The sequence below is a fragment of the Talpa occidentalis genome, unplaced genomic scaffold (assembly GCF_014898055.3).
Source record: "Talpa occidentalis isolate TD23 unplaced genomic scaffold, MPIMG_talOcc4v2.1 talOcc4.4, whole genome shotgun sequence".
Taxonomy (NCBI): Eukaryota; Metazoa; Chordata; class Mammalia; order Eulipotyphla; family Talpidae; genus Talpa; species Talpa occidentalis.
In genome coordinates, this window is record NW_023604295.1 from 108,139,642 (window position 1) to 108,153,299 (window position 13,658).

The following is a 13,658-nucleotide window of genomic DNA, read 5'->3' on the forward strand; positions in this document are numbered from 1 at the left end:
ATACAAAACGGGGTGCCTGACTGGGGGTCCTCACCCACGCGCTTAAAAGGACTTATCAATGCTCTACTGCAGGCACATGCGAAAGGTTAATAAAAGGTTTATTTACAAGGGAAGGGGAAATGAGGAAAATAGCTCAGGACATCATTTCCCCCTAACATTGCCTGAACCCCAGTTCTGAGTAGGAAACCGAGAAGCCAAGTGTAAGCCACCCCTTCGGCCTTACTTCTCTCTTACTGCAAGGCTAGGGAGGAAAGAGAAAAGTGTGCACTTTAAAGAACGCAAAATTAGCCCTCACAGACATCACAGCCGGCCTCCCAAAGCTCGGCGGCCCCTCCGGCTCGCGGCCCCCCACAGGAGGGAGGCTGCCGCGGGCCACAGCCAGCAGCTTCCGCCGACCCCGAGGGGCACAACGAGTGCGGCGCCTGCACGGCCCCGGAACCCGGGCGCGGGCCGAAAGCCTCCAGGGCGGAAACCCGCGGAGGAGCCACGCAAGTGAAAAAGGGGTCGGGCCCACGGCCCCGAGGCCGACGCGCCCACCGCGTCCCCGCGCGAGCGCGAGCCGCCGGCGGAAGTGCTGCGTCGCGCACTTCCGGGTGTTGTCTGGCCGCCGCCGCCGCGCGCCTCGGGTCTCGCGGCCGCCGCCTCGGGTCCCGGAGCCACTAGAGACGTCACCGCCATGGCCGGCATCAAAGGTGGGCCTGGGGCGGGGGCGCCGGAGGGCCGGGTGGCCGCCGGGAGAGGGAGGGAAGGGGTCCCACGCGGCCCCCGCACGCCACCTCCTGGGCCCGGCGCGCGCCACGGGGGTCCCTGCGCCGGCCGCGACCCCCGACCCCCGCCTCGGTCCTCGCAGCCCGCGAGCCGGGGTGGGCGCGGCGCCCGCCTGCAAAGGACGGCGGGGGCGACGCCTGCTCCGCAGCCCCACTCTCTCCCCATCTCGGCAGCCTGTCTCCCACCCATCGCCCCCCGCACAAAGAAAGAAGTGGTTCGCGGTCTGTTAGGAGTCCCGCGCCGACTTGGGCCGTCGCACTCGTTTTGCAGGAGTTTGCATGCACAAGAGACGCGGCCAGAGTGGGTTTTGGGGGGCTGAGGCCGCCAGGGATGCCAGTTACGGGAAATCAGTGTCATCTCCCACTTAAAGGCACAAGTGTGATCTCGGGGTGCTGAGCTAAGCCAAGCCCCGCAGGAACGCCCCTGGGAGAGCTTGGGGACCGTTCTTGCCGAAGCCTCGGCGGTTACATCCACTTCAGGACCTCTGCTCGTAGCTTGGTGCTGTTTTGTTAAATAGGGTAGACCGTGTAAGCGACCCCTAAGTGCTCCTGTTCTCTACCCCCTCCTAAACCGCATGATCCAGCATTTTCACATTGCAAAGTTTGTATTTAGTTCGTTCCTTTTTAAATAAAGTAGTGCTGGAACTTAGGGGGAAATACTCTTGTTTGTGTATTTTCTTGGAAGGAGTATTGCATTCTTTCCAACTGTTTGTTAATTTTGTTAGTGGCTAGAAGCAAATTCCATGAACATTTTCAACTTCTTATAAACGAATGGCTTTGATATCCTGACCTGCCTCTTTGTAGGAGTGGTGGACAAACAGGAAGTGGAGAACTTTGATATCAGTGTTTTACTGTGCATTTTATTTCCTTTAAACATAACTTACTGAGCTACTTTCCCAGACTCGTTTTTTTACTGTCTCTTGTTTGTTTTGAATGTCTGACATTTCCCATATAAATACTTGTCATCTTAGCAGCTAAAACTTTCCAGTCTTCTTTGAACTATAATAGATCACTTTAAATTTTGTATGAAAGGCAGTTATGACAATGCTGTGGTTTTTCGGATGCTGCTGGTTTTCACATTTCTTTAGTATCGAATGCAGGAGTCTAAAAGTATTTTATAATTTCCTTCTCCAATGCTACATAAGTATTGATCGGGTGAAAGTGTGTTCGATGGTATTGCACTTAACACTTTCGGTTTCAGTAAGATTGTCTGATTGTTATGATTGTTTATCAGGGTTTTTTTTCCCTTTGTCCTGTCATCATTATATTAGGAAGGAATGTTGATATGAGTGTTGATGCTGAACCATTTACCTATATTACTTTGGCATATATTGGATTTTCCCATTAATTCTCAGTTTACTCCCAGGCTAGGGAGCTGATCCCTTCTCCCCCTGTTCTTTGTAATCACAGAACCAGAACCAGCACTTGTCACTAGAGAGTTCAAATAATTGGCCTCTTCCATCCCTACCCCAGAGACTTTGGGAGTAGAAACCAGAAGCATCTAAGTTTTGCTTTCCAATTGTTGCATCACTTAATTACAGTATAAATTATTGCCTTGATGATGTGTCACCTAGGACAACATTTTATACACAAATGATGAAATTTGTGTATTAATCAACAGTTGCTCATTCATAAGACTAGGAAAACTTTACAAGTTTTGAGACTACTTTTGAGAAGTGTATTTAACTCCATTGACTTTATCTTATCCCATGTTACTGGCAGGTGAGATGTCAAGATACATTATTTTTTGATGCCTGAATCTAATGTCATTTTAGTTACTTTTTTTTTTTTTTAAAGGAAATCATCTTTCATCAGCTGTTTGAGTTTGCTGAAAGAACTTAGACTTTGATTTTTTGATGATAAAGATATAACTAATTATCATAGAATGTTATCCTCAGAGACCATTGAAGTCTTAAGACTACTTGTCTCTTGGCCAAGATTACCACAAATTGGTATGCCTTTTGAGGTTCGTTTGTTGTTTTGTTTTGTTTTTTTTTTTTTTCAGTCTCATTTTCGGTCAGAGAAAGGTTCTTGCTTGTGTGCAGGTCTCCCTCCTATTTCTCATTTGTTTCAACCTGGGAAACAAGATGTTCAAGTTTATAGAACTTTGGGCTACAAGATATAGTAATCACTGTTGGTAAAGGAAGGTTACCTTATTTTGTTCTGGGTTTATGAATTGCCTATGGAAATACATATATCTATAAATGAACATAGATAATTCCTTAAAAATCAAAAAATTCACTCCACCGCAATTCCCGTACAACATTTGTGTCACAAAAAAAGTGAATTAATGACTTTCAGGTTTATTATAAAGAATGTTAGGTTTAGTATATGCACCTTGTGGCATTTGCTTTTGTTTCTTTCGTTTTGACTGTTGCTTCCTTCAGGATTCTAAGCTATTGTTTTGGATAAACAACTTCTTAAGAAATATGGCATCACCATATAGTGTTTGTAGTGTGGTGAACTCAAATGTTTAACAACTGCATTTCAAAAAATGGACATGTCTTATTCAAGTATCTTTAGTGTTCAGAGACTTACTTGCATTTTAGATCTACTTCAACTCAGAAGAAAAACTGACACTCAGATCAGCTATTTCAGCAGCTAGTTAGTAATTAGTAGGAGCTAGGACCCAGTGCTTCCTGATTCTCAGTTATGTGCTGTTTCTTCTCTGCTATCTTGGGCGCTCCACTCTGTATCTTCTCTTTTATCTTTCTCCTCTTCCTTCCCTCCCCGCTCCAACCTCTTTTTCTTCCTTTTCTCTTTTGATTTCCTTTGGTCATTCTACAAATACTTGTTATTGAGTGTTAAGAGCTAGCGTGTGCCATCAACATTTTCCCTGCCTCCATGGAGTAAACAGTTTTTCCCCACCTCTATGGAGTGAACAGTTTGGAAGGAAAGACCAATACAGATCAATGTGAGAAGAGTATAGCTGTGGTAGCTAACCTGAGGGCACCATACAGTGTAGACAGCTTCATGTGCATATCTTGCCTGGAATGCTTACTCCAGATAGCCACACTCCTTCAGTTTATATAAATCTCTGCTCCAGTATCACCTCATCAAAGACATCTTCCCAGGGGCCTCCCTGGTGCCACAAGGGGTTAAGACGTAGCACTATGACCCTGTCCGAGGCCACTGCAGTACGATATCTATCCCCTGCCAGGGAGATGGCCCACATGGCACAGCAGTCCTCTCCTGTCTACCCCGCTACTCGCCTCAGCAGTGTATTTCAGTGTAACTGCCTATTCTGCTCCCCACTCTGTTTCTGGTGGATCCTCTCACACACACCCCCGCCCCTGCACCTCTGGTCTGTACCCCAGCTCTTGTATGTATAAATAAATAAATCTTAAAAAAAAAAAGTCATTTTCCCAGGCCATTGTGTCTAGAATAGCATCCTCTTACTCTACATACTGTATCTGATTTTTTTCATAGCACTTGACATTTACTTGCTTATACTTTTAAAATCATTTTCTTCTCACTCTAGAATATAAGCTTCATGTGAACAAGAGCTTTGATTTTTTTTTTCCCTCATTGCTTTATGTCCGTATCAAGACAATATATGATATACACAAGGTACTCAATAGATACTTGAGTGGAAGAAGGAAGGGAGGGAGGGAGGGAGAAAGGAAGGGGAATTGGGCTAGTTGGGAGGTTTGGAAAAACTTCACTGAAGAAGAAATGATTGAGCTGACATCAGAAGGAAAAGTCAACTCAGAGGAAAGAAGAAAGGAGGGGGACAAGAATGCAAGCTCCTTTGTATGAAAGGACTTGTCTCACATATTAACATATCCCAGCACCTATTATCTATTTAGCTCTCAGTAAATATTTCTTGAATGACGAGAATGAATGAAAATGTCTGAGGTAAAAGACAACATGTGCAAAAGCCATGTGGGTGAGAGCGCCTGCTGCTTTCAGGAAAGGAAAGAGGGCTCATTGTGACTAGAATGCAGAGAATAAGCCTCATGTGATATGTGACAGAAGGCAGGGTACATGGTGAGAATCTGTTTTGATCAGAAGAGAATAAATGATAAACTCAGTGCTGTGCTTATAGGTTACATTGCATTTCCTTTTAAACTTCAGTTTCCTCGTTTGCTGTAAACAAGTGCAATTTTGCTGTAAAAGTGCAATTTTTTTTTTTCTGTAACTGAAGTATGGCGTTAAGGACTCAGTAAATGTATTCAGGGTTGACATGATGTGCATATGAATCTACATCATAAATCTACGTGATCTATATCAGATCTTAATTCGGAAACTAAATCTGCCAAGCTTCCATGTCAGCGGAGGTCCTTGACTGTCACCATTTTTTTTTTTTTAAGATTTATTTATTTATGCATACAAGAACTGGGTACAGTCCAGAGGTGTGGGAAGAGGGGTGAGAGGATTCACCAGAGATAGAGGGGGGAACAGAACAGGCAGATTGACTGAAATATACTGTTGAGGAGAGCAGCGGGCGAGTCAGGAGAGGTCTGCTGCACCATGTGAGTTGCTCCCTGGCCACCCTGGGGAATCAAACTCCTGCTGCAGTGGCTGAGAATAGCTTCATAGGTTGCATTTTAACCCCTTGCGCCACCAGGGAGGCCTGACTGTCACCATTTTAATTCAAAAAAACGTATGTAGTACTTGGAAGCAATTGACCTCTTTACTGTCAATTTTATTTATATATATTAGCTTTTGTCCTGTAGATCTGCACTCTGGAACTTAATCATTTCATTAAAGGTTAATAGAGTGTATCATTAAAAAAATACAAACATAAGCTCTTCTCTTAATTACTGTAGTTGCAGAAATAGGTTCTGTTGAACTCAAAATAAATTGATCATTTGTTTCTTTGCTTGTTTTAGGTCATTAACTATGCAACTCAAAGCTTTTTCTACTCACTGATACATGTGAAAACACTTTACAAAATATTATGCTTTGTACAGTGTATAAGTGAGTAACTTTAGAAACTTTCACTTTCAGATTGCGTCTATTGCTTGCGTTAATGTCTTAAAATAGTAATACTACAGAAGGATTGTATCCATTACCTTTCACATTTCTAAGGGATTAGGAAATTAGGGGAGCTGTAATTTTGCAAACTATTTAAAGGTCTGTAACAAAATTAATTAATCAGAATTATTAACTATAGATATCCTTGGGTACTTTTTTCTTATCAATTTTATGTACACTGGGGGTATATGTGCAGGAAGTGAGAGTTGATCCAGAGAGTTTTCCTCACAGGATGAGGCTTCTAAAAGCCAGTAAAGCCAAGAATGTGGCATTTCTCCACACTGTTTGTCAAAACTGTAATGATCTGTGGGGTAAATATAATTCTGATGCCTGGAGGACCATTGATCTTGGCAACTGAGATACTCATCAGAAATGGAACCAGCAATTGGGGAATGTGGTGGTGCACAAATGATAGGTCAGCCTTTGAAACTACTGTCACTTTATTTTGCCTTGAAGGTGCCACAAAAGATTTATTCTAATATTAGATAACTTACACTTTTATGATGTCTCACTCACTTTAAAGATTTATTTATTTATGCATACAAAAACTGGGGTACAGGCTGGGGGTGGGAGGATTTACTAGAGACAGAGTGGGGAACAAAACAGGCAGACTAACTGAAATACACTGCTGAGGGGAGCAGGGGGCGAGAGAGGAGAGGTCTGCTGCGCCATGTGGGTTGCTGCTTGGCCTGCCCTGGATCGAACTTGTGCTGCAGAGTCTGCAGATTGCTTCATAGTGCTGTGTTGTGCCACCAAGGAGGCCAACCCCCACTCCGCCCTCACTCCTCTGCCCTCACTCACTTTAAATACATTTGTGTGTGTTTGTGTTTTCTTCTTGGCTTCAGAGATCACAGGTAAGTGTTCAGATTGCTTATAGTGATTTAAAAATAATGTTAATTTAGTTTAACTAACATTTCTATTTGACTTTTCATTTACTTTGCAGCTTTGATTAGTTTGTCCTTTGGAGGAGCAATTGGGCTGATGTTTCTGATGCTTGGATGTGCCCTTCCAAAATACAAGTATGTAAAATTTTTGTTTTTTTAAGGATTAGAGGGTTAAATTTTTCTGCATTTTTACTATTATAGAAGTATCCCTAAGAAATGTTTATTTACCAAAGACAGACCTTTTAAAAATATCTTCACTTAAAATTTGTAGATTTTAGGATGCTATGGTATAGAAAAAACTTTTGGCTGTGGCTCCTTGACTACTGGCGGGTCACTAATGGCACATAGCTACCCAGTAAACCAATGCTACTGCTCCATTTTGAGCACCTATTAATAAAATTAAATGCAAGAAAATTAAACTGTTCAGAAAAATGCCATAAACAGTCAGGAGACTGGCTAAGAAATAAAAGTCATAGAGGGCCTCCCCGGTGGCGCAGCAGTTGAGCGCTGGGTTGCGAAGCTGCCCCCAGCCTCTGCAGCGCAGATTCGATCCCCATCCCCAGCTGCTCCCCGGCCACCGGAGGAGGGTCCCACATGGCATGCACACCTGGGTCCCACATGGCGCGCACACCTCTCCTGCCGCCCGCTGCTCCCCTCAGCAGTGTACTTCGGTCCTTCTGCCTGCTCTGCTCCCCGCTCTGGCTCTGGTGAATTCTCTCATCCTCCCGGGCTTCTGACTGTACCCAGTACTTGTATAAATAAACAAATAAACAAACAAACAAATAAATAAATAAATCTTAAAAAAAAAGCCTTAAAAAAAGTCTTTTAAAAAAAAAGTCATAGAACATTATTTTCCTTAGAATAGAAATAACATTTGAAAATTGATAGGACACATTTGTAAGAAAAACATAGACAACCCAGTAGAAAAATGAACAAATAAAAAAGAATTGCAAATTGCTAATAAGCACATGAATATATATTCAGCCTCATTCTAAAGAAAATTACATCCTTTGACAAAAATATACAATATGGACAACTAGGCTCTGTTGTATACAATGGGTGGAAGTACAAGTAATAGCGATCTTCTGGAAGACAGTTTGCTTGTGACTTACGGGTGTATTCTTTGAAGTAGCCCATTCACTTCATAGAGCTCATACAAATCTACTTGCAAAGATTTGTGAAGACATAGGGGAAGGGAGTTTAGATGTTCATGATAGTCTTTTTTATTTTTATTTTTTAAAGATTTATTTATTTATTTATACAAGCACTGGGCACAGTCAGAGCGCAGGAGGGTGAGAGAATGCACCAGAGCCAGGGCGGGGAATAGAGCAGTCAGACTGATGAAACGCACTGCTGAGGGGAACAGTGGGCAGGGCAGGAGAGGTCTGCGCGCCATGTGGGACCCTCTCCAGTGGCCTGGGATTGAACCGGTGCTGCAGAGGCTGCGGGCAGCTTCGCAGCCCAGCACTCAACTGCTGTACCACCAGGGGAGGCCCTCTTTGTTACTTTTTTTAAAGATTTATTTATTTATGCGTACAAAGCTGGGGTACAGGCCAGAAATGTGGGGGGTGAGAGGATTCACCAGAGACAGAGTGGGGAACAGAACAGGCAGATGGACCAAAGTACACTGCTGAGGGGGAGCAGCAGGTGAGTCCGGAGAGGTCTGCTGTGCCATGTGGGTAGCTCCCTGGCCTGCCAGGGATCGAACTCCTGCTGCAGAGGCTGCAGATAGCTTCACAGGCTGAGTCTTAACCCCTTGTGCCACCAGGGAGGCTCCTAGAGTCTTTTATAATAACAAAATAAGCTAGAAGCATCCTAAAGATCTGTTTAAAAAATGGTTAAATTATGCCATATCCATCAATGGAAATATTAGGCAATCTTAGAACAATGAAGAGCTACAAGTGCTGTATGTAAAGTTATTGAGGATATATTGTTAAATGAAAAACTACAGAGATTTATTTATATTTTTATACTTTATCTGTATGAAAATGTGGAAGGACCCACAGGAAACCCTGTAGGAGAGTGGGAAAGAGAAAGCAGAGGAAGCATGGGCAACTTTGAATTTACTCTTTGTGCTCTGATTTCTTTTTTTTAATTATTCTTAAGCATTGTGATTTTTTTTTTTCTCAAAATATTCAGGAAAATATAAATCTTTGCCAATAATTCACTCTCAGACCCGGGCACATCAGCTCACCCAGCACTAAACAACCACAGACCTACCCTAAAAAACTTAGAACTTGGAATACCTCATGAGACTTCTGAGAATAGGCAGAATACAGGAGCATAGTACTCTATTATGATGGGTATTTTATTTTATGACCATCTATTTTCATTTTAACTTTTCTTTTGAAATGATTATGGACTTTCAGGAAGTTGCAAAAAATAGTGCAGAGCTGTCCCCTCTACCTCCAATGGTAGTATCTTCCATAAATAGTTACATTATTAAACAAGAAAATGCCTCTACTGTAACACAATTAGCTAGAATGTAAGCTAAAAGCCATCTTTTTGTGATAATAAATTTGGTATTCTGGCTGAAAGTCTTCAATCGTAATTTTAATTCATTTTCTATATTTTGATTTCAGTGTTTTGGAATTTCCTAATGACCTAAGTAAAGTTGGGGATATTTCAGATTGATGTTAAGGCTGTCATACATTAGTAGACAAAGGACTAAATCTTAATTTCAAAAATTACTCTGGTAATATTCCCAGATGCCTCTATTCATAACCTAAAATGAAAAAAAAAATTGAATTTTGGTTGTTGATTCCAATTGTTATAATTTATAAAGCATTTTCTTTTAATATAAGAAATATTTAATTATTGTGTCATAATTGAGTAACATGACTCTGAATATTTCTCTTTTCAGTCTTTAGGTTACTGCTTATTTTTAAATTGTATCATGCTTCGTACCTTGCAATATTCCGTTGATCCTTATTAAGAAAAGGCATATTTCATGTGTAGGAAAATAACATATAGCAAAAACTACATTAACTTATTTTTCTTTTTCTAGCCAATACTGGCCCCTCTTTGTTCTGTTTTTTTACATCCTTTCACCTATTCCATACTGCATAGCAAGAAGATTAGTAGACGATACAGATGCTATGAGTAATGCGTGTAAGGAACTGGCCATATTTCTTACAACAGGCATTGTTGTCTCAGCTTTTGGACTCCCTATTGTATTTGCCAGAGCACATCTGGTAAGTGAATACATTCTTCTATTTATGATTTTATATTAACCTGTGCTAAGTTTTTCTCAGGAAAATGTTTTTGTTAAGTGATGTAAAAAAGAGATAAGAGGCATGGAGGCCTGAAGGACAAAAATAAAATCCTTGCCTTTGTTGTTTTTATTAACTGATGAAAATGATCTTGAAGAGCATGGCTTAAAGCTCAAACAAAGTTGGCTTGCCAATACTTCACTCAGAATTGAGCATATCAACTCATGAAGTGCTAAATTACCACATACCTGCCATAAACAACTTAGAATTTGAAAGACCTCAGGAGATCTTGTATTCTTCACAAAATGGAATGTACAAAAAAAGAAGGGGGTAGTAATACATACTTAATATGTGTACTCACCTTCCTCCCAAACTCACCAGTCAGATGCATTCCTCTATCTCCTAGAGGCAGAGAAGGCATGAAGGAGTACTTAACTACCCTCTTCTTTGAGGAAGACATATATGCATGTGTTTTCATCTCAATGCTTTAAGTGTTATCTGCTCTCAAGGTAAAAATTTGGATTCACTAAGAAAGAATTAAAGCAAATATCTTTATTTTTTTTAAAGATTTATTTTTTTATTCATACAAGAACTGGGGTACAGGCCAGAGGGACAGGAGGGTGAGAGAATTCACCAGAGATAGAGTGGGGAGCAGAACATGCAGACAGATTGAAAACACTGCTGAGGGGAGCAGCGGGCGAGGCAGGAGAAGTCTACCGCACCATGTGGGTATCTCCATGGCTGGCCCGAAATGGAACCCATGCTGCATAGGCTATGGACAGCTTCACAGTGCTGTGCTCAACCCGTTGCGCCACCAAGGAGGCCCTAAAGCAAATATCTTTATAAGTAGAAAATTGTAGAATTCTGGGCTGCCTCTTCAGAGCCCAGAGGTCAAGCTTGCTTTGACTTTGTCATCTTAAAGAAACCAAAGATAAATAAAAGCAGTATAGAAGTACCACTAAGTGTTTGGTCATATGAAAGTTATTACAAATCTTATGTGTTTTAGATCATGATTGGCGTACAACTGTATTACTGGGCTAAAATATATCTTTTCTCTTAAAATAATTTAACTTCCATTATTTCAAAAGGTTGTAAAAATAAGTTTCCAATCAGCACATAATACAACTTGAGCTTGCTTTGCTTTTCATTTTCTTTTTGTTTTCATATGCCTATTAACTTGAGTATTTATATCTTATTTCCATAGATTGAGTGGGGAGCTTGTGCACTTGTTCTCACAGGAAACACAGTCATCTTTGCAACTATACTAGGCTTTTTCTTGGTCTTTGGAAGTAATGATGACTTCAGCTGGCAGCAGTGGTGAAAAGAATTTCTGAACCATTGTCAAGTGGACTTCTTGTCATTTGTTGGTCATCATGCACACAGGAGATGGGGCAGTAATGCTGAATGGTGTAGCAAGCCTCTTGGGGGTATTCTAGGTGCTCCCTTCTCACTTTTATTGTAAGCATACTATTTTCACAGAGACTTGCTGAAGGATTAAAAGGATTTTCTCTTTTGGAAAAGCTTGATTGATTTCACACTTAACTATAGTATGCTGTTTGTGGTGTCCTGCTGAACTTAAATATTTATGTGTTTCCCCTATTCAGTATTTTTTTTTAATCAATATGCAATGTTAAACATTTTTTAAATGTAATAACCATTTGCATTGGTTAAGAATTCAGAATTCTGCTGGCTGTATTTAACTGGGCTAAATTACATCTTTTCTCTTAAAATAATTTAACCTCCATTATTTCAAAAAGTTGTAAAAATAAGTTTTCAATCAGTCAGGATGACATCACTCCCAATTTTATGCAAACATGCAGACCTTATAGATTATATACTCAGAGCAAATATAGCTGCATTTATACCTCAGAAGGGCCAAGTATTAATGCCCGTGCCCTCCATAAAGGGTTGCTGGCTTTGCCAGTAAGCAGGTGTTTTGTGTATTGAAAATAATTTTATGTGATTGCTATAAAGAAGTGCTTTTCTTCTCAATTGTTAGAATTTATTATTAAACCTAAGGGTATAAAAACCGATTTTGAGATACAGTTTTTATTTATGTTTATTACAGTTAAAGTAGAGTGAGTTGCATTGTGGGAAGAAACAATATTAAAATTCCATTTTTTGAATCCTGTTTCTATTTATAAGTGAAACTTGATCTTCTATCAGTCTTTCATGTTTTACCATGGATAAAATGGGCATACATGGAGCTACTACTGATAAGGGAAAGTTGTATGTTTGCATCACATATGCCAGAAAATCCTTTCCCTGCTTCCTTCTTTTAACTTATTTTATATGTTATATATATTAAGTAAAATAACTTCGTAAATATAGTTTAATACACTTTAAATTAGAAATGTTTAACTTACCTGGAGATTAATTGCTATGCCATACGTTCAGAGTGCCCCTACCCCGCAAAGCCTTGATATGATTAACAAGTGACTTGTTAGTCTTGCAGATAATTCATGCATTAACAATTAAGATTTAGACCATGGGGTAATTGTAGTTCTTATTCTCTAAGGTTATATCATATGTAATTTTAAATATTTAAGACAAATTTCCTGTATAATTCTCCACTGTTGATTTCATCATGATAGATTTGCTGTTTCCTTTTAAATGGCATTTATTGTGTGAATGAATGCAAAGTAGCCAAATCCAGCTGCATAGCAGCTTCAGACACAAACGTGACCAAAAAATTCCCAGTAACCAGGCATTATCAAATTGTAGTGTACATTTGCTTTTTAAAATTATCAGTACTTTTTCAGGAGCTAGTTATAAAAATGTTCAAGTTGGTCTGAGAGTATTTTGTTAAGGATATTTGTATGTTTGTTCAGTATACTTACATAAAAATTGTTCTGCCTTCAGACAAAACTGAATAATCATGACAGCTATCTCTTATTGTTTTATAAAGTTTATTTCTCAAGAAAATGGGAACAAATTTTGAGTTTGTTCAGCTTTTTACTAAAGATACCCAAAAGCCACAGGTTTTATTGCTCGTCGAACTTGTTACTTTTCTCTGTGAGATGGGAAGCAGAATGAAATATCTGCATGTGGCTATACCATATTACACATTAGTCTGACAGTGGCTTATAGTGTTATAATGTTACAGACTCAAAGAAGAGGGTACAGGGACAAATGAATTAGACAGCTGGTGATACAGTTGGGGACTCTGTGCCTATGATCTACTCCATTTTTTCCTTGCAGAAAGTACATGCTTTGGTCCTTTGCTGCTTTCTGTTCTAGATTGTCAGTGCAGTGCACTGCTACTGTTTTATTCACTTGGCCATAGACTCTTTTTCGAATAGCTGCATATTCTTTCTGTATACTAATTGCATTGGCAGCATTGTGTCTTTAACCTTGCACACTAGCTTGACATAGTGCTGTCTTGGATTTCTAGGCTAGTTACTTGAGGTATGAGCTTTCCATAGAATATGCACTGATACTGCATTGCCCTTCTTCTATGGAAAGAAAACTTTTGATGATGAAACAATAAAGATTTTAAATATCTATTTTAGTTTGTGGGTGTTTTTGAAATGAAAATGTATTACACACTTCAGTTCTTGAAGTGCATTAACCATTTTAATGATGTGATATAAAGCAAGTGTGACATTAGTTATTATCTTAGACTTGAGCAGTTTACTTCTAAAATAAAGCCATAGTAACAAAGATTACAATGAACCCTATGATTTTCAACTATCATTAAACTATTGATTATCTTGGGCGGTAGAATTTTTACCTAACCTTTTATGAAAACAGGAGATTTTGTTGACGTAAAAAAGACTATTGATCCTAAAGTGAAGGTTTTACTTGTTCTTAAA

General features: G+C 40.0%; 1 protein-coding gene across 1 annotated transcript; it reads left to right on the top strand.

Moving 5' to 3' along the window:
- The first annotated feature begins 604 nt into the window (after positions 1-604).
- Positions 605-13,347, top strand: LEPROTL1 (leptin receptor overlapping transcript like 1). Its single transcript, XM_037526000.2, has 4 exons — positions 605-692; positions 6,691-6,766; positions 9,639-9,825; positions 11,048-13,347. The coding sequence occupies exons 1-4, from the start codon at positions 677-679 to the stop codon at positions 11,162-11,164; spliced, it is 396 nt and encodes a 131-aa protein (XP_037381897.1). The 5' UTR covers positions 605-676; the 3' UTR covers positions 11,165-13,347.
- Positions 13,348-13,658: the final 311 nt, after the last annotated feature.

Excerpts from the sequence above, each read along its gene's own strand:
- LEPROTL1 (XM_037526000.2), top strand. Across the intron at positions 6,767-9,638 it reads TGTGCCCTTCCAAAATACAA|CCAATACTGGCCCCTCTTTG; the intron begins GTATGTAAAATT and ends TTCTTTTTCTAG. Across the intron at positions 9,826-11,047 it reads TATTTGCCAGAGCACATCTG|ATTGAGTGGGGAGCTTGTGC; the intron begins GTAAGTGAATAC and ends TTATTTCCATAG.